The 19,682-nt window shown below is 53.0% G+C and overlaps 1 protein-coding gene across 2 annotated transcripts; it reads left to right on the top strand.

The window, feature by feature from the left end:
- The first annotated feature begins 9,495 nt into the window (after nucleotides 1–9,495).
- Nucleotides 9,496–16,416, top strand: DYNLL2 (dynein light chain LC8-type 2). Of its 2 annotated transcripts, XM_014881211.2 has the most exons (3): nucleotides 9,496–9,645; nucleotides 12,814–12,952; nucleotides 14,534–16,416. In XM_014881211.2, exons 2-3 carry the CDS (start codon nucleotides 12,821–12,823, stop codon nucleotides 14,669–14,671), a joined length of 270 nt encoding a protein of 89 aa, XP_014736697.1. In that variant the 5' UTR covers nucleotides 9,496–9,645; nucleotides 12,814–12,820; the 3' UTR covers nucleotides 14,672–16,416. The 2 variants fall into 2 exon arrangements, with proteins under 2 accessions (XP_014736697.1, XP_014736696.1); XM_014881210.2 differs by lacking the exon at nucleotides 9,496–9,645 and having other exon boundaries at nucleotides 12,785–12,952.
- Nucleotides 16,417–19,682: the final 3,266 nt, after the last annotated feature.

Below are 19,682 nucleotides of genomic sequence, written 5' to 3' on the forward strand. Positions count from 1 at the left end.
TGTCAATGTAAATAAACCTGCTAACATCTATTCCTGCTAAGGGATAAATAAGTGGAAAGGAGCGAATCCATTTGGGTCGCTCATTCCAGAGGGAACCTCGCGGTTTGGCGAGGAGCGAGGGTTTTTCCTGCAGCTGCTCCTTTTCCTTTTGCTGTTTTTATTTCCCTGTGCATTTTGCTGGAGTTGCCTCCTTTCCCCTCGATGCATTCCCGCACTCCAGGTGTGTGGCACACAGCTGGCTGAGCCGTCCACACTGGATCCAGTGAGGAGCCACAGCTCCAGCAACGGGAGCTCACTGGTCCCTCCTGGCACTTTCCTTCCCGTCACTTGTGTTCCAACTCAGAGTGAGTGTTGCCATCCTGATACAGGGAACTGAAATGGTGTTTATCTATTGGAGGTATTGATAGCTTCTTATCTGGTGTGTGTTGCATCTGTCACCGTCGCTGCCCTGCAGGGCCGTGGTGGGAGCTCTGCACTTACACATCGCAGGGATGTCTCTGTGGGGGCCACGCCACCGAGCCAAGCCTTGGGAGCGTGGATAGAGCTGGATCTCTTTGTTCTCCAAAAATAACCCAAATTTGCCAGGCCTGAGTGGTTTTTAAAAGGAGGTTTTCCATTAGCTTTCCGTGGAGAGCCGCTGGCAGCGCTGCTGCTGTCCCCGCTCCCTCCCCAGCTTTCAGCACCATGCAGCCCCCGTGGCATCAGCGTGGCTTTGCTGATTTTGTTTAACACAAGGAACTACAACGAGAGAGAAACGCGTTAAGATTGGTTTCAAGCAGAATATTTTTCAATACAAATTAAGTTTTTTGGAGCTGTTTTGTGGGCGCTGTAACTTTATGTAAACACTGGAAGAGGCGAGGGACTGTGGTAACCATGTGAAACAAAAACTCACAGAGACCAGGGCGGGAGGGACACTGAGCCATATATTTTTCCTGTCAGAGCACAATGAAAGGCAAATAAACGAGGAAAAATAAACTCAACGTTTACAAAAGGGCCAGCGTGGGAGCAGCTGCCAAGGTCCAGAGCAGCCTACTGATCCCAGTGCCCAGGTACTGCTGAAAGGATTCTGCTCCCACTGAAAATCCTGTTCCACAGCATTTTATTATTCAGACATTCCTAATTTAGGAAACCTCATGGTTCATATCCCATTAATTCTTAAGGAGAAGGATGCAAAGTAAGTGCTTTTAAATGAGCAGGTTAAAAGATGTGTCAGAAATTAGGAATGGAGACCCAGCAGCAGCTGCTCTATGCTCTGATCTGCAGTGCAAAGGAAAAACAAGATAATTTGATGTATATATAATACTGTACTTGCTGTACCACCATAGCCCAACTAAAACATGAAATAGAACCTTTTTTTTTCCCTTTTCCTAATAGGCCTTTTAGGTGCAGTTTCTTGAGGCCTTTGTCAGTGGTGTCATTTAGAGCTTGAACAGTGGATACTAATTTGATCACTTCCCAAGAAGCATATTAGTATTTTTATCCTGTGAAATATATGTGAGAAAGAAAGGATCCAAGGAGCAGAAGCTACTTGGGATGAGGAGCCTGAGACAGCTGGGCTGGCAAAGGCAGGGAGCTGCAGCACCAGTAAAAGCTGCATTTCCTCCATGGGAACCAGTTAACCATAAATCCAAGGCTTTGGATAATGTCCTGGCATACCAAGGACTTTACAGCTTCTTCATTTGTCTTCCTGCTCCAGAGGGTTTCACCCCACACACACGTGTGGCATCCCTGTGAGGCTTTTTTGCTGTTAGCAGCAAACAATTCCTGTGCTGCTGGGCTGAGGGTGAGCACAAAGCAGTGCCTCCCCTTCTGTTTGCTCTGAGAGCATCAATGCTGGCAGTGAGCAGTTTTTCTGCTCTAAGGCTCATTTTTGTTTATTCTTCCCCTTTTCATTCCTCCTTATCCTCCCAAACTGATTGCATGCCTGCTTGGAGTTAAACACGAGCTGAGCACTGTGATGGACTGGGGCTGGAGTGCCTTTGGGCACTGGTGGGACTGGAATGAGCTGGAAATACATCTTCCAGACCCCTGCACTGGTGGTTTACACTGAGGGCACAGCTTTGGGTGTCACTGGTGTCCACTGGTTTCTGAGTGCTCCACAGCAAAGCCAGGTGTGTGTGCTGATCACAGACTGGCCTGGATCCCAGCACAGAGGCTCACCTGGATCCCAGCACGGAGTCTCACCTGGATCCCAGAGCTGTCCCAGGACACCAAGGGCTGTTCCCAAGGCCACGTGTCTGTGCAAAGCTGTGCTCTCCTCCCACGGATCTTCCTGGGCCGTGGGACCTCAGCAGTTGTAACATTCCCGTAAGAAAATCACCACCTTTGCAAACTTTGGCAATGTTTGGCTGGAAGCCTCTGCTCTTTGCTGGCCATGAAGTGCATTCCTGACACCTCTCCCTGTGTATCCAGGATAACCATCTCCTCAGAGCAGGGATGGGGCTGGGCCCTGCCCAGTAACTCCCACCCTGGGAATTGTCATGCAGGGAATGGGATGCACTTGCAGCTCCAGATAGGAGTTTTCCTGGCTCTGGAGATGCCAGATGGAGGTGGATATGGGCTGTGCTCCCCCCTGTCCCTGCTCCTTCCCTGGTGCCCTCACTGAGCCTTTGGGTTGTGCTGGCTTGGAGCAGTGCCCTGAACAAGGACAGCCCTTCCCTCTGCATTTCCAAGGCCGATTAAGCAGGAGGCAGAGTAGCCTTAAGCATTCCTTTAATTAAAACAAAATCCCTCATGGCCTCTTATATACAGAGAGATGTTACAGACTTGAAGGTTGTATAAAATGTGTATTTATTGATCAGATCAACTGTTGCAGCTCCTTCTATAGAGTTCAGTGAGAGCATCAACATGACCAGGAGGGGGTTTGGCCCCAGCATTCAGTGATGCCAAGGCGAGCCCGTGAGTACTCACCTGCTGTAGATATATTTGTACACATTTATACACATTTACACACATTGAAATACACAGCTGCCCAGCTAGGCATCACCTCCAACACCCATCTGGGTCCTGCTTTCCCAGGCTGTTGCTGATATGGTTTGTGCAGTTGTATCACAGGGGATTGTTTCTGGCTGCTTTGCTCCTGAGCCCACTCCAATGGCTGTTTTTTCAATTGCAGGAAGGCAAAAGCATTTCTGGTAAAGCCTTGGAGTGATCGAGGGACAGGACACACTTTCCAGGAGAAGCAACCACTCGAAAGCTTTTGCAGGCTGAGATTTTGTGCTCAGCAAGTTGCTCCAGTTTGAAGCACAATCCCAAGAAATGTGAGTGTGTGGTGGAAATGTCTGCAGGCCTGGATTAAAGCGGTGCTGGCAGATGAGGCTGCAGCTTCCACAAGATAAACATTGCAGAAAAATAGTGTAAATACGGGGGATTCTATTTTTTTTCCTCATTTTTTTCCCTCACTTGGACCAGGAACTGCTAAAGCTTAAATAAATCGTTGCAGAAGTGAGACTGACCTAAATTATTCTACACAGAGGAGACCTTGTCTCCTGCTTTTGGAGATTCTTGTATTTAAGCTGTGCCAGAACAGGGTTTAAGTTGTCTGTACAGCAGTAGCTCCTTCCTACGCCCTGGGGAGCTCGGGGGAAGGTGTGAGATCGGCTGGCATGTGCCAGCAAGGCTGCTGGGGAGGCAAAGCCACCAGCTCACACACGCTGGGGGAGCCAGCAGGGATTTTTGGTGCCACACCATCCCGTGCTCAGTGCTGGCAGCTTTCCCTGCCCTGTGTGGGGCTGTCACTGTGCTGGGCTCCACTCCTTCCCAGTGAACACGCAGTCAGTGCCTAATTAAGTCATGCATGTGTGTCTAATCAGGGAATGCACAAGTGCCCAGATAATTTGCATTTGAGCACCCAAGGAGGTCATGCATCAGCATCCAAGCTGAGCCTGCATGAGCATGCACAGGTTCACACACAGAGCTCACACAAGGGCAGGGCTGTTCCTGCAGGGAGGCCGGGTCGGTGCATCCATGGACGGCTCATTCCTGTGCCCACGAGCCCGGATCGGGGCATGCATGAGAGCCCGTTATTTGGCATACAAATGTCCAATTAGCCTGTGCATGACTGCTCAATCACTTCATGCATGAGCACTGAGTGGTTTACACATGGTTTGCCAGTAGGTTCACTGGTGAGCACCCAGTGTGTTCCCAGAGCAGGGACTCCCCTGGGGACTGCAGCCCCTGGCTGGAAGAAGGAGCAAGGAGCGTGGCAGAGAGTGCAGCACGGGGACATGGCTGACGTGGATGTGTTGAGGTGGGGCAGGAGAAGCCCCCACGCTGCAGCCAGCCCAAAGCCACTGGCATGTCCTGGCACCTCCCAGATCCTCTGACGGCAGAACTGTGCTCTGGTGACCACAGGAACCCAGCTTTGGCAAGTGCTGTGGCTCACAGGAGGGTGGAGTAAATGATCACAACAGCCCTTCCAGCCTTAAAAATGAAGGAAACCTTTGATGTGCAGGCAGGACCCCTTGCAGATAAACCATGTGTGTTGTAGGGCTTGTGCTGGAACACCAGCCCAAGGAGAGGGAGCACAGAAAAAGTAAAATGGAGAAACTCAAAGTAAAATTACCCATCATCCTGGCCCTGGCCCTGCAAGCACTGAATCTGTGTCCCCAACCCCTCCACAGCCCACTGTGGGAGTGAAGCCACAAGACATGGACGCAGAGCACGTGGCTTTGATGTGACCTTTCCTTCAGTTGTCTCCAAACCCGTTTTTCTGTACAGGAGAGATCAGATTAAAGGGAGTTGCCAGCCCTCAGTGCATCCAGCCGGTCCAGGAGCCTGGGCTGGGGTGGTGGGAGCTGGGAGCAGAGGGCTGGGTGGCTTCTCACCCCTCGTCTCCCTGCATGCACTGAGGCAGTTCTTACATCCCTGTGCTCATACGACCCTGCCGAGATTCCAGAGAGACGTCCTTGTTTATGGATCCTGCATGAAGTGCACACCGCGAGTCACTCGCAAAAACTTGCAGGGAGCAGCTGACCTGAATCCATATTAATAAGGCTCACAAGTCGTGGAGTGTTTTCTCTCATGCCTGTGGGATGGCAGGAACGCGCTGCCTTGTGGCACGCAGCGTTTAGACAAAAAGCCGTCTATAGCCTGTCACATTTTTAAGCCCGTTTGCCTTGGAGATAAGCCCAGGCTGCCCTGCCGTGGTGCCACGCTGCAGCTGCCTCTGCTCCGGGACAGAGCTGGGAGATGAGGAGTGATGGCTCCCTGCGTGCTGGAGCCAGGGAAAGGCCACGCTGCCTTTGGGGATGGTGTTGGGGTTCAGAGCCTCGGTGTGTGATGCTGCTGGGAAATGTGGGATCTAGTCCTGCAGAGGAGCATTTCTCCTTGGGCAAGGACACCTCAGCCTCTGCACCCGCTGCCCGGCTGCTTCCACAGCAGTTACAGGAAGGCACACTGTTCCCAGCTGGGAAACCTGGGGGACAGTCCCAGGTCTGGTATTCCTGCACTCTGATCTCACGTTGGGATGAAAGCCTTTGCAGATCAGGCAATAAACCAGGGGGCTTGGGGCTGCTCCTGCTGTTAAAGGACCACTCATGGTGTCCAAACCCTCCCTGTCAGCGGCGGCAGCTCCCGCGGGAGGTTTTAAAGCCTTTCCTTTTATAGGGCTTTTTCTTTTTCCACGGGATTTATCCAGGTTCAATAGCAGGGATTCAGGGAGATAATAACGTACATTAACCAGGGCGCTGGAAACTGCTTTGCAAACAAGATTGATCAAAGCAGCCCAGGATGGAGAGCAAACCCTCCGGAATGTGCTTTGCAAAACACTTGCCAAAACAATTGACTCCTGGTAAAAAATAACACATTGGGCAGCCCTGGGGGGCTGTGCTGGGGAGGGACCCAGTTCCAGCAGCCAGAATACTGGTGAGGGGTTGCAGCCATGAGCAAGGGCTTTTGTGGATATGATGAAGTGGCCAAAGCCCCCTTGGAATGGAGCAGCAATCCTGCTCCAGCGTGCCCACACCCTCCTTTTTCCACTCCAGAGGGGAATTAATAGAAGGTGCTTTACTGCTGCTGTTGCTTTTATTGATTATTGGCAAAGAGAGTGACTGATGGTGGAGTGGAGAGAAAGGAGGGGAGCAGAAGTGCAGGAGACACGTGGGAGGAGGAGAGAGGGAAGGAATTCCTGCAGGGACAGAAGATGAAGGTGACATTTGAGCCGTTATCTGCTGTGGATCTGTGCTATAAAATAAGTCAGTGTGCCACGTCTATGGCGGGGCAGAGCAGAAATAATGGGCTGAGTCATATCAAAGTGAGTTTAGGTTAAATAAGAAAAATTTCCTGTGGAAATGTTGCTGCAGAGGTACAGCATAGAAGTGTAGCTGGTGGAAGACATGCTGCAGCCACACTCACACTGTCAGCCCTGCATTTGGATCTCAGACCTCTGCATTTCTTGTGGCAGATGGGCAGAAAGTCTGTGGTTTTTTACTTGTAATCGCCTGGGATTAGAAACACATCCCAGGGGAAGCATGTGGCCACGGGGCAGGAGGAGCACGGCCTTAGATGGCAAACTGCTTCTCACGCCAGGCCCTTTTCCTGTGAATCTCTGTGAAGTGCTTTATATAGTCCACTCAGAGGAATTTATAAACAAATGCCTTTTGTCACTCTTCAGGAATGCATCAATCCTCCATCAATCCTCCAAGCACTTTCTTTGTCAAGGCCACGCTCCTTCCAGTGCAAGGAGCAGGACTGAGCCAGGCAGGAGCAGAGCTCCTCTGCTTCCTCTTGCTGCAGATGATTTGGGAGGAGGCAGGATGTAACTGGAATAGGGTTACACTGGGATTATAGAAGCAGCCACTAGTTCTGGAGCCAGCTCTGGGGACTGTGGACTGTCACCACTTGGGTTCAGGGCCACTCTTTGATACCTTGTCGCTTTGCTCCTCAGGGCAGCTGCCTCTTGCCCTGGGCTGAAGGTGCCCATAGGCTTCTCCAGGACAGGAGAGAGACAAGTGCTGGTTCTGCACTGGGAAAATACCAGGAGGTCCACATGGTGTGAGTCTTGGGGATGTTCTGTGCAGGGTTAAAAGCTGGACTCAATGATCCTTGTGGGTCTGTTCCACCTCAGAGTATTCTGTGATGGGAGCCCTCGTGGGAAAGCTGGGGGCTCCTACTGGGTGGGACAGACAGGATAAAAACATTGTCCAGCAGCTGCCTCTGCCCCTAAACCCTGCTGAGCCCCACGAGCTGCCCTGCCTCAGCTCAGCTCAACACTGAGAGCAGGGCACAAACCTCCCTGGAGCGAACGGCGGCTCCGTTCCAAGGCTCTGCGCCGCCCGGTCTGGAAAGCTCCTAAAACAGATCCACAGGCTCAGATCTGCTGCCTCAACAGAGACTCGGCAGAGCTATAAATAGCCCAGCCAAGCGTGGTGCAGCGAACCTGAGCAGAGCCGGCTGCCCTCGTGGGCAGCCGCTCCTGGAGCCGTGTGGGGACGGCCTGAGGCTCTGCAGCATGGCCCAAGGAGCTGGCCCAGAGCTGGCCAGGCAGGCCAGGACTGTGTCACCTGCCTGGTGACATGGCCTTGTCCCTACCCGTGCTCCTGCAACCTCAGTGCTGGGCACTGCAGTGTTCATTCATCCTCACTCGATTTTCTGCTGCTGACTTCTCTCTTAAAGCAGGAGCTAGGGTCTGGACCCATTAAGGAACGGTAAATATTTTATTTGCTGTTGGAGTTTTGACCAGTATCTCAGAGGCTACAAAGGTCACACAAGGAAATATCCATTTCATTAGCAAACAGGATCGGTCCATTCTAGGGCTGCTGGAGAGAGCCCAGCCTGTCCCCTGGGTGCTGTTACCAGCTGTAAGCTTGTCTTCATTCAGCAATCAAGTCAGGGAGGTTTCAGGACCTGGAGTGGTTTTCTTGGTTCTCAAGGCTATGCAGGCAATTAAAACTGGTCTTGTTAAGAGGCAGCTGAGCCCGGGCAGCGCTGTCTCCCTTTTGCTAGTGTTCAGGCACTGCAGCGTGGGAATGGGGACAGCACAGGAATCGGGACTTTTTGTTTTGCTGGGCTTTTCTTCAGGTAGCTTCTGCAAAGGCTTCTTGGCACTGCTGCTCGAGTGAAATGGAGCAACCAAAACGGGAGCTGGCTGGCGGCCAGCCTGGCAGACGGGAGCAGGGGGGGCAGGTGTGTGCCTGGAGCACGGCTATCGAGGGCAGGAGCCCCGTGTGGGACAGCCAAGTGTCTGAAGTGCTGGGGTCACACCTGTGTTTGAGGACCCCCGTGCAGGAAAGCCAAGTGTGCAAAGCACCGGCGTCACACCTGTGTGCCAGCGTCCTGCTGGCCTGGTGATCCCTCACTGCTGGCCCCGGCACAGGATCCTGAGAGCTCATTGTGTGGACAGAGAGGTTTTATTGTGCCCTCTTGGCTTTCACGTGTCTGTGGAACATCGCGTGTTCTCGGGGTGAATGTACAATGAAGCAGCTCAAACATGTCACCCCCAGCCTCTGGGTGTGCAGGGACAATTTTCGGCAGCGCAGTATCCAGGTTTGGGATTTTATCAGCTTTCCCACACAAAACGAGGCTGGCAGGAAAAGGAGCTGGCAGGATGCCCTGAGACATCCCAGGGGAAAAGCGGTGACTCCCACAGGATATGGGGCTGACACTTCAGTGAAAGCTGGTCATTCCCCAGACTTCACTGGGCATTCCCCAGACTTCACTGGGCATTCCCCACGCTTTGCTGTCTGCAAGAAAACCCCAAGAAACACTGCAACACTTTTGATGTGTTCAGGAGAGGGAAATGTGCCTGGGGAGATGCTGAGTCCTGTGGGGAACACTGAGCACCTGCCCGCTGTGACCTGGAAACCTGGACATTTGGGATATGTCGTCCAGCTCCAGGGATCATGGATCTGTCCCAAATGGGGACATTTACATCCCAGCTGTAAATATGTGCCACTGTGGGAGGACATCTCAAGGCTCAGGATATCCTTGAGCATCACAGGTTGGAGATCTCAGGTAAAAGGTGCCACTGAGGTGCAGAGGTGCAAAGGTGCAACTCATCACGAAGACAGGACTGAATTTGACTCAGGTTGAGCCCTCTGACCGTGAACACTTTGGTGTGTGACCCAGCCCAGTGAGTTTCTCTTAGAAAGGTTCAGGCTCCTGCCGGTGATCGGGGTCCCAAGGCAGCGGGAACGCCCGCAGAGGAATCATGAACCCCTAGGGCAACAGAGGTCCCTGTGTAGGGATCAGCCGCCCCAGGGGATCAGGCTCTCTCTCCGGGAATGGGGGCCGAATGCGCGGAGCCCGCGGGGCATGACCGTCCCCTCACACAGGCCCGGGCCCCTCACGGCGCCCCCGCCCCCCCGGCCCCGCCCCTCCCCGCCGCGCGCCGCCCCGCGGCATTGTGGGATGAAACAGGATGTAGGCAGAACAGCGCGGGCGGACGGGCCGGGCGCGGCGGGCCGCTCCGCGCCGCAGCCAATGGGTGCGCGGCGCGCGGGGCGGCGCGGCCAATGGGGTGGCGGCGGCCCGCGCGCCGCAGCGGGCGGGGCGGTATTTGAGCGCGGCGCGGCGCCGGGGCGCAGAGCGCGCGGGGCGCCGAGCGGAGCGGAGCGGGCTGAGGCAGCGCGGCCGGGCCTCCTCACACCTTCTCCTCCTCCTCGGTGCCGTGCCTCGCCCTCCCGGGGTGGCCCTGTCACTGTGAAGGTGAGCGATATCTCCGCTGGGCCGGGGATCTCCAAGCCTCGCCCGGCACCGGTCGCTCCGTGTGCGGGGCGGTGGCGGGGCCGCCCCGAGGGCGGAGGTCACTGCCGTGGCCGGGCGCCACCGGCCCTTGGGGGGCGATCGGAGCCCGCCTCTTCCTCGGGGTCCGCGCCGCTGCGGAGCCGGTCCCTCTCTAGGCAAGGTCACCGCGGCCTCGGGCGCCCCCGGAGCTCCCCCCGTGAAGGTCACGCAGTGCTCCGGCTCCCGGGAGCCCTGCGGGGGAAGGGGCTGTGCCGCACCTCGTCCTAGGGCCCTTTTCGGACGAGGTGGTGGATGCGGTTTGTGCAGGGGTTGGGCCCCGTCCCCAGTCGCGGAATCCGTGCTGTCCTGGTGGTGGAGCGGTGGGTGCTGGGCTTGGGCCCCGTTCTGAGCCGTGGGATCTGTGCTGCCCTGGTGGGGAAGCGATGGGTGCTCCCATCCTCGCGATCCATGCTGTCCTCATGGGGGAGGTGGTGCATGCTGGGCTTCAGCCCCGTCTCATTTCTAGGGTTCTGTCCTGCCCAGAGAGGGAGAGAGTGGTTTCCAGGGGGCTTCTATCTCATACTCTTCCCAAGGCTCTAGCTTGTCTTGCTGGAGTACTGGGCTTGAGACTCATGCTTATCCTACCCTGGTAAGAAAAGGCTTGGGTGCTGCCTTGGGCCTAATTTCCCAAGGCTTCATACTGCCCTAGAGTGGAAGCTGGGGCTGTGGTCTTCCTCCTCACAGACCACATCCTGCCCTTGGGGAGAAGGGGTGGCTGCTGGAGTGGTAATGTTACCCCTTCCTAGGCCCATCTTTTCCTGAGATGGATGCTGGGGCTTTGTGGTTTTCCTCAAAGAGGGTCAGAGTGGGTGGCAAGACCCCGAGAACCACCTGTGATCTTGTGGTTTAGGGTTATGATGTGTCTGTAGTGCTGCTGGGCTGCCTCGTGGGAGGAGGGTGGCCCTGTGGCCCCCCAGGGAATGAGCAGAGACTGGGGCCCTGCTCTGTGGTGTGCAGGGTGTGACACTGCTGTGGCAGGTGCAGCAGCCGAGCCCCTGCCGTGAGTGGCACTGGGGGCTGCTGTGCCCTGGAGCAGTGAGGGGAGGGTGCTGTGCTGGGGAAGGTCTCCTGGCCAGCCCTTCTGAAGGATAATAATTTTTTCCTCTGGCGCTGTCGCCCGCGGCAGCACAGGCCTGCACTGGGATGCTCCTTGCCTAAACAATGAGGAGGGGAAGGTGCCTTTTGCAGGTCACTCTGTGACTGGTTATGCAATGGCAGGTGCCCTCTGAACTCTGAGCAGTGCAGGTGTGTGAAGGCTTGCTTTGCTCTCTTTCCCTAAAGAAGCTTTTTCTGGAAGAATGGCCCACAAGTGGATTTCTGCTGCTTCCTTCTTCTTGTGGACTGGACACCCAGAAGACAAGGGATTGTTAGATCCCTGGGTGGTGAATCCAAATCTACAGGCAATTTGGGCTGTTCTGAGCTGTGTCTTCTCTTCCCTCGGCTTCTGGGCTGCAGGCAAACCCCCACTGGCTGGAAAGGAACAAACTGCCGGGAAGTGGCTTTTCCAGGGCTGTGATAGGGGCATGTGCTCTCTGTTGGCAGCAGAGCTCAGTTCCTGTCATTCCTCCCCATGCTGTTAGTGTGTGTTAATAGCAGTGCTCTATTAAACACTATATCTAAACTGTATAAATTAAGGTGGCAATAGAAGGCTTCAAGTGCAGGCAGAGGGAAGAATTGAAGTATTGTAATCAGAGGGCTGCAATTATGTAACCGGATTCTCTTTCTCTCTGGGTAGCAAGCTCCTTTAATTGCTGTAACAAAGCTACTCCTTCAGTTTTCTGGGGCTCTTCCAGGAAGTGATCATTGCAGCAGATTTTTTCACTCCACAGCAGAGCTAAAAATGTGTATTTTCACTGTTTCAAAACACACTTGGTAGTATCACTCAAGACTTAACAGTGCTGTAAAAGGATTTAGGAAAACTTAATGGAGCTCTGCAGGCTTAATTGGAGGCACTCTTGGCCATTAAGAAGCTTATTCCCACAAAGTTTTAATGTGCTGGTGTAAGAGCTGTTGCAAGGTGAGCAGCTGGATCCTCAGGTAACATGTGCCTCCCCAGGCCTTGAGTGGGGAGTGGGAAGGAGGGCTGTGGTGGCCAGGGCAGGCCTTCATGGTGGTCACTCTCCAGGGCTTGAAGAAAGACTGAAGTGTTGGGATCATGAAATCCCAGTTTTCAAGAATAATATGAACTGTGTTGGAAAGTTCCCAGTGCTGAACACATCCCTGGGAAGGCCATGTCTGATCTAATGGCTGCAGTGGCTGGTACGAAGCAGTTTAATTTTGAGAGGGAAGGGGGCTGCACACCTCACTCCAGAACACATCGTGGAGTGCAGTGGCATGCTGGTTTTGGCATCTGCATTGTGGTTCCCAGGTGAGGAGGGGGCAGGAAAAGGAGAGCTTTGCCAAGCTTTGTCTCTGTGGTGGGACCTGCTTCCCCTGCCCCGTTTCCAGGCTGCAGTCTGCTGTTAACCTGCTTCTGGCTCATCAGACTGGCTCTGTCCCATGGGAACAGCTCAAGGCTGGGTTTCATGGCAGAGCAGCAGGGAAGTGAGAGTGTGATGATGGCTGAATGTGGAACAATGCTCCTTCCAGGCTACACTAGCAGCAGGAACTGTGACACCTGGGATGGGGTAGAATAGAAGCACTGCTGCTCTGGATGTGCTTCCTGAGCCTCGGTGCCCGTGACAGACAGTCTGGGATCTGTTGCTTGCGAGGCTCTGAGCAGAGGCTGTTCCAAAACACTGGTACACCTGGAAGGCAAACTTGGCTGTAGCCTATTGATGTACAGGAGGGCTGTGGCTCTCTGCAGATCCCGTCTCCTCCCACACAAAAGCTTTTCCTGCCTGTGGTTAATAATGCAGGTGGTGATGCTGGACTACCTCTGATCCAACCTCCAGCCTGTGCTGGTGCTCCGGCTGTAAGGGGCGCCTTGGCCTGGGGCTGCTGTAGGCAACCCCAAAAAACTCACTCTGGCCATAACAGGGGTTTGTGGTATCGCCTTGTGACGCAGCCTGCACGGAAAGGACAACCTCTGATGCACAGGAAGCATCTCCTGTTTGGGAAGACATTAAAGGAATCTATGTTCTGCCTTAGGTTCACGATGTCTGACAGAAAGGCTGTGATCAAGAATGCGGACATGTCCGAGGACATGCAGCAGGACGCTGTAGACTGTGCTACACAGGCCATGGAGAAGTACAACATAGAAAAGGACATTGCAGCATATATCAAGAAGGTAACTCCGGGATGAGGGTGCTGTGCTGGCTGCGACTTCCCAAAGCTCCTGAGCCTGTCAGGAGCTGAGTGGCTGAGGCTTCATGCTTGCGTGCTGGGAGGGAGAAGATTCTTGGCTTCTTGGCTGCTTTACTGCTGTTTTCAAGAGGATGGAGTGACTTCTCCAAGGTCAGGGGAGGGCTATGGCAGAGCTCTGGCAAGCTCTGAGCAAACTGCAAGTGCTGTCCCTCAGGATTTGCCAGCCTGGAAAGCCAGCCTGGCTGCCTCTGCTTAGGACTTGCTCCACAGACCTGCAGCACCAGTGCAGGTGGGATCCACCCCCATGTTTCACTTGGTGGGCAGCAGTGCATGTGTGGTTCTGGGATGGGTCTTGTGCAGGAGGATGGGCCTAGTGCTGGCTGCTGTATTAGAAACAGTGCAAGCAGCTGCCCTGGCTGGTGAAGGGGTTCTCTCCCCATTTCCAGGAGCCTTTTAATTGAGTGTCATGCACCTAGGGAGCTGTTGGTTCCCCCTGTAGCAGCTTCTCAGAATGGTCAGGCAAAGTCCTCTTGGAGGAGGGAAATTTTATTTGAGAGGCAGTGAAGTCCTGGCACCTGGGCTGGTGTTTGAGCCTTGCTTGTAATCTAAGCTTGAAGGCAAAGGATTCAAAGGTGTCTCCTGACTTCTCAGATCACTTTGAGGCATGACTTAGCTCTAAGTGCTCGGGGCAATGCAGCCTGTAAAGTGAGGGAGTGCAACAGAAGGCACCCAAAAAGAACTTGGCCTTTATTTCACGAGAGTGTGTGGGGAGGAGGGAAGCAATTTGATGCACCTTCGTGCCCTGGCAAGAAAGTCTTTTCCTTACTTCAAAGGTTACCTGCAAAAAGCTCAAACTCTTCTGCTGTCTGAGAACTAGAACTGGCTTTAATCTAGGATGTTGAGTCTGTTCTTCTGGCTCTGTCTCAGGGGAGGGAGGGTGTTCTTGGGAGTCGTGTGTTAATTAGAGGAAGGAAAATGGTCTTTAACCCTATCCTTCCTGCGAAGTAGGAGAAGACAATTGAACCAGCATTCAGCTTGCTCACCTCTGACCTCTTGGGTCTTTGCTCTCTGGCCTGTGAATCTGCCTGCTCATTTTCGATGTGGATTTTCTCCCCTTTGTGTACAAAAGTACCAAATAGAAGAAGCCAGGCTTTTTCTCCTTTTTTTTTAGGTGACCTTTGAGCTCAGATGCCTTGCTGGAGCAGACATGCCAAAACCTTTTTTTATTTTTTGTGAGTGGGTTTGGAATGGGAGAGGAGAATTATTCCCCTGATTAGCCTACACACAGGGCTGTACCAAGGAGAGCTCTTGTGTCTGCTCTTCCTGCCCAGGGCTGATGGTGCTCCAAGGCTCAGAAGATGTTTTGCTTGTGTTGAATACCTCAAACAATCCAGTGCAGAGGTTTGGTTGCTGAATTTAATAGTGTCTTGCAGTGGGGTATCTGAAGATGCTGCAGGTGGGAGGAGAGGCGATAGTGTGTGAACAGAACCAGCTCAGAATTTGTGCTTAGAACTATTTTCATGTGGGCTTTCATGGCCTTAATGCCTCTCTTCTCTTTCTTCAGGAATTTGACAAGAAATACAACCCAACTTGGCACTGCATTGTTGGCAGAAACTTTGGCAGCTATGTAACACACGAGACAAAGCACTTCATCTATTTTTACTTGGGTCAGGTTGCAATTCTTCTCTTCAAGTCTGGATAGGAAGTAGGAGCGATTGAAATTTGGACTGTAATGCACTGATGGCTGAAGCCACGACTCCCTCTAACATGGCTATGCCGCTGCATGGACTGTATACTATATTTAATGTGTATATGTTGCAGTAAAAATCTACTTCTGTTTAGTTGCCTGGGAAGAAGGCGGCATTTTTTTGTTACTGCTTTTTTTGGTTGTATTGCACTAGGAAACCTGTAAATGCTTAAACAATGGCCTTTACGTGGGAAGAAATAAAACTATTCCACAACAGCTCCCTCACTGGTAACTCCTTCTTTGAGGCTGGGAAAACTTTTTTGGGCAGGCCAAAAGCCCCAGACTTCCTTACTGAGTCCTGTTAGACTGTTAATCTTGCAAAGAGGAGCAAAGCCAGTGTGAGCCTCTGTCCCACCCTGCAGACTGTAGAGAGCTGGCTCTCCCAGTACCCTCGGGGCAGGTCTTAGACCTTCCCTGAAAGCTGGTGGGGTGGCTCTGGGTGACGTGGCTTCCACACCCAAGGTGATCTCCACCTTTGACTGTGATACAGGCTTGCAGCTGGCACCCCTCGGTGTTCTTGCTCAGTGCCCTTCGCTGTATTTTTGGCTCTGCTGAAACATTGACCTAGACGTGAGTAAGCAACTCAGCGTGGTCTAGAAGGCTTCAAAACCAGCCCCCGAGTTCCTGCTCGTTGCAGAAAGCAGCAGTCCTGTGGCTGAAGTCTGTAGACCTCGATACTGAGTCTAAAGCCACGTGGCCCGGCCCCGCAATGGAGTAGGATATCAAATTGGTGACTACTGACAACAGCTCTATTCGGCATGTTTGTAGCCAGTTGTCTCAACACTGCCTTAACTTGATGCTCTCCTTAAAGCAAGCTAGTCATGTGGAAGACTTGTAAGTGGCCACTGTCTTTTTTTTTTTTCCTTTTTTTCTTTGATTTTATTTTCTGTAGCTAATAAGCTATTTCCGGAGGATTGTCCTCCATGTTCTGATATCTGCTTTTGTTCTTAAAGCACAGTACCAAGAAGTTAAATTTACATGTGATGTTTGTGTGAAGGAAACTCATGTGACATCTGCTTCAAAGGCAGACAAATGTCTTGGTCTCCAATAGGTTCAGCAGTGATGTTGTCTTAGTACGTACTGACTCGGGATTACACTGCAGGAAGTTCTGATCTGGGTGTGCAGAAATGCTGTGTGATGGCAAGTAAATCCCTGGTGCTTGTTATAAGCTCTAATTATTGGTTTGCTGACTAATGCATTGGCAATACCACTGGGCTGGTGAGCCCAGCTTGTGTCTCTGAGATTAATTTGATGTTGGGAATAAATCATTGCTGGGGGCAAAGGGCAGAGTGAAGGGAGCTCTTTGTGAAATGATTTGCTGACCCAGGTTGATGACTTCCTGAAGTAAAAGTCCTTCTTGTCTCTGTGCAAAATCCAAAGTATGCCTAATTTTGTATTATGGGTAGAACAATGTTGTAACTAGAAAGAATGTAGCTGTCATAAGTTCATGTCAATGGAAATGTCTGCACTGGGATAATGTGCCTTGGACTGTCTGGGGCACTCGTGTGGTCTTGTCTCTTCAGAACTCCACTCTGGGTCTGAAAGGAGAATGTTTTGGGTTTGTTTTTTTCCAAGCATGAGTCTAATGTGAATCTGTTCACGGTCTCTCGTGGAGCAAGATCTGTTCCCTTCATAACTGCAATTGCTCAAATACCATTTATTTTTTTTTCAAACATTAAAGGTGAATTGACACATTTAAACAGCCTCTGGTTTATTCTTCCTTAGCAGCTTTCCTGAGTAAAGCCTGTCCTTGTCCAGAGAGGGTGAGTAGCGATTTCTCTGCCCTGAAAGATGCTGATGACCCAAAGAAGGCAGGTCAGGGAGGGAGAAATGAGCAGAGGAGCTTAGGCAGCCCCTCTGTGCTGGTGCTCAGCTCAAAGGCTGAGTCAGGGGGAGGGATTGAGGGAATTGTGTCCTGCTGCACCCTGATGGGATGCTCTGTGCCAAGTAACCTGGATCTGAATGGCTTTGAGCTGACCTCTTAATGGCTTGAGGCAGCCAGAGGGTGGTACACCAGCTTCCTGCACAGGAAGGTGTCTCCCTGCTTCCCAGGAAAGCAGCTTTTCCCTGTGCTGCAGAGAAAGCTGAGAGCTGAATCTGATGTGTTTAGTGCCTCACAGTGCGGGGGCTGTGGGCTTACCCTTAAACAACCTCCTCAGCTTGTTATCTTACTCCTGATGCAACCTAAATCTGGGGTTGTGGCCTCGGTGATATTTTGGAAAAGCTGTGGGCTCTTCCCAAGTACAGCAGTGTAACAGCTCTGCTGTGGCACAGTAACACCAGCGTGAGCAGCGTGACTCAGCCGAGCTGAGCTGCACGGGCTGAGCAGCACGGCTCTTACACACGGCCCATCTGCTCCAACCCCACCTGCCACTGCCCCACAGCAGGGGTGGTTTCTACTTTAGGGGAGCTGGCAGTGATGCTCATTTCTTGGTAGTCCCAGCCTCTTAGCTGGAAGTGGAATTTGCTGGGTTTGAGTGCCAGCTCGGTTTTGCTGGGGCTCTGCATTCCAGGCCTGGCTTGGGTTAATACTGTGGCTCCAATGTGCAGCCATGTGGGGCTGGGCTAGGCAAACCCCCTCTGTGCACGGGGCCCTCAGACAAGGCAAGAGGCAGAGAAACTGGATCCTGAACCCCAGCTGTAGTACAGGAGGCTGCTGAGCCAAACATCAGGTGAAACACTTCTCCAGCCTGAGTTTCATCTGGGAAACCCCCATTCCAGCCCCACTCCAGGGGCTGTGGTACTGCTGGAAATCAGACTCTGGTGGCATGGGGTGGCCGTGCCAGGGCTGGAGGGATGGTGTGCCCTGGAGCTGATACACACAAGTACAAAGTGGCCTTGGTGCTTCCTTGGATGCGTCACTGCAGCAGGAATCCTTTTTCAGGCTGAGGAAGAGGAGCTGTTGCTCACATCTAGCAGTGAAACAGAGCAGTCTTTCCCCTGAACCATCTTCCTTATAGCACTGGGGCTCTGGAAAACACAAACTGCCTAATTTGAGCAGTGCTTCCTTCTACACAGCTGAGAGCATGGGGAGGTTTGAACACGGAACTGTGTCCTGCTTCCCTCCCCTCTTGTTCCCCAGCAGCTGACAGGGCTCTTGGCTTTGACTTTTTCCATTGCTGGGCTCCACTTTGTCTCCAGTTTCCACCAGGCACAGGTGTCCTGGATGATGCTTCACATTAACTGTTTCCATGCTGGAGAAACTAATGGCATTCCCAGGATGGCTGCTCACTTTCAAGCCATTTGGAAACATCTGGATCTGGGACACGGAGTGGAAGGTATGTATTTGCAGCGGGATCATCTGGAGAAAGAAACTGCTTCCACATGTGTTTGGGAAAAAATGCTATTGAAATGTAAAGTCAGTTTATGTTGTGCTGCCTCACAAGTGCTCAGAAAGTGCCTGGGTGGGGGGAGTCTGAGGCTACTGCTGTGGGTGAGCTCTGGGTGCAGATGTGCCTGCAGATGTGCATTTGCTGTGGGGAATGGTGCAGTTTGTGGCTGGTGAGAGTGTCACATTGTTTTTTCTCTTACCAGCCGAGTCATTCAGTTCCTCATGCTGAGTATTTCTTCCAGATGTGGAAGTGCCTTACAAAAGCAGGGCTGTGTGGCACTGGAGAGCAGAGAGGCTGGGGCTGGGGAGCTGTGCTCCATGGCTATCACTCCTAAACACTGCCTGGGATTCACTCTTCTGCAGAGTGAGCATTGTGTAAAGCCATGGGAGAAGGTGTCAGTCCATCAGCAGGCAGCCTTGCTCCCTGCCTACCACAGTGTTCTTCCCCTTCTCTGTGACCACCGGGGACTCTGGAAAGGGACAGGTGGCAGCACAAGCCTGGGAGTTGCACGTTGCTCCTGTGGGAACACCCAGGCTGCAGGTCAGGGCTGTCCTCTCCCAGCCAGCCTGCAGCATTGCCATTGCAGCGTTGTGCTCCAGGCACGTGGAAGCAGAGCCTGTGGCTGGAAAACCCAGTACCCAACAGACCTGTCCCTTCTCCCAGTGCTTTTGCAGGTGACTAGTGATGATGAGAGGGAACATGGAAATCATTTTTGTCTCACTTTCAGCCTCTGCTGGGTAAATCCTGAGGAGGACGGTGGCACACAGTGAAGGAAGCAGGGCTGTGCCATCCCTGCCCACCCGAGGTTTCCCTTCTTTGTTCTATTTATTGAGCAAGGATCCTGACACCCTTTCCCAGACAGTGACTCACAGCAGCTCTGTGTGCAGAAGCCATGTGTCTTGGAGCACTTTATAGATACAGGAGCTGCAGGAGCCTCGCAGGAGCCTACTGTGTTTATTAAAAGATGATCAGATGTTTCCTTCCTTAAGGCAGTGTCTAGCTGAGGCTGGGTAATAACTCATTACCAACGAGACAAATAACTGCTTATCATCAGGTCAGTGCCTTTGCCAGCCCTTCTGGTAGTGGTGGCAGGTGCTTTGAGCACTGGTGGGCTCAGCACCCAGAATAGGGGGTAAGACCCCACTCCAGTCCCTGTCCCTTCCCCTGGGGCAGCCCCAGGCTCTGCTCTGCTGCTCAGCAGGATTTGGCCCTGGGTTAAATTCAAGGAACAGCTTTATCCAGCCCTGGTGCAGCATATTCTCTACTGCCTGTGGAATCAGGCTGCTGTAGTGGCCTTTGCTGGCCACGTTGTTCCATCCTGGTGCTGGGGACTCAGAACCAATGTGCCAGAGCTCTTTATGGCGTGATGGGAAAATCAGCAGTGGGCCAGAGCAGTGCTGGACAGGCACCCCAGGAACACTGTGGGGCCATGGGTGAGGTGGGAGGTCACGATCCCCCCTGTCCCCACATGCCCCATGCTGCCAGGGCTGGGCTGGGGAGAGGCAGAGCAGGGCCAGCTCTCGTCCCTGGGCCCGGGGCCCTCTTGGGCTGGCTCAGAGGCTTTCCTCAGACGCCATCCTCTGGTGCAGCCGCCGCGGTCCTTCCCTGCCAGATGCCGTGGCATCTCTCCATGT

This window comes from Sturnus vulgaris, chromosome 21 (assembly GCF_052056855.1).
Source record: "Sturnus vulgaris isolate bStuVul1 chromosome 21, bStuVul1.hap1, whole genome shotgun sequence".
In the NCBI taxonomy this organism is placed as follows: Eukaryota; Metazoa; Chordata; class Aves; order Passeriformes; family Sturnidae; genus Sturnus; species Sturnus vulgaris.

What these genes read in the sequence shown, in the direction of transcription:
- DYNLL2 (XM_014881210.2), top strand. Translation starts at nt 12,800, where the DNA reads ATGTTCTGCCTTAGGTTCACGATGTCTGACAGAAAGGCTGTGATCAAG. An exon ending in TTGCAGCATATATCAAGAAG is followed by an intron (nt 12,953 to 14,533) that starts GTAACTCCGGGA and finishes CTCTTTCTTCAG; the next exon opens with GAATTTGACAAGAAATACAA.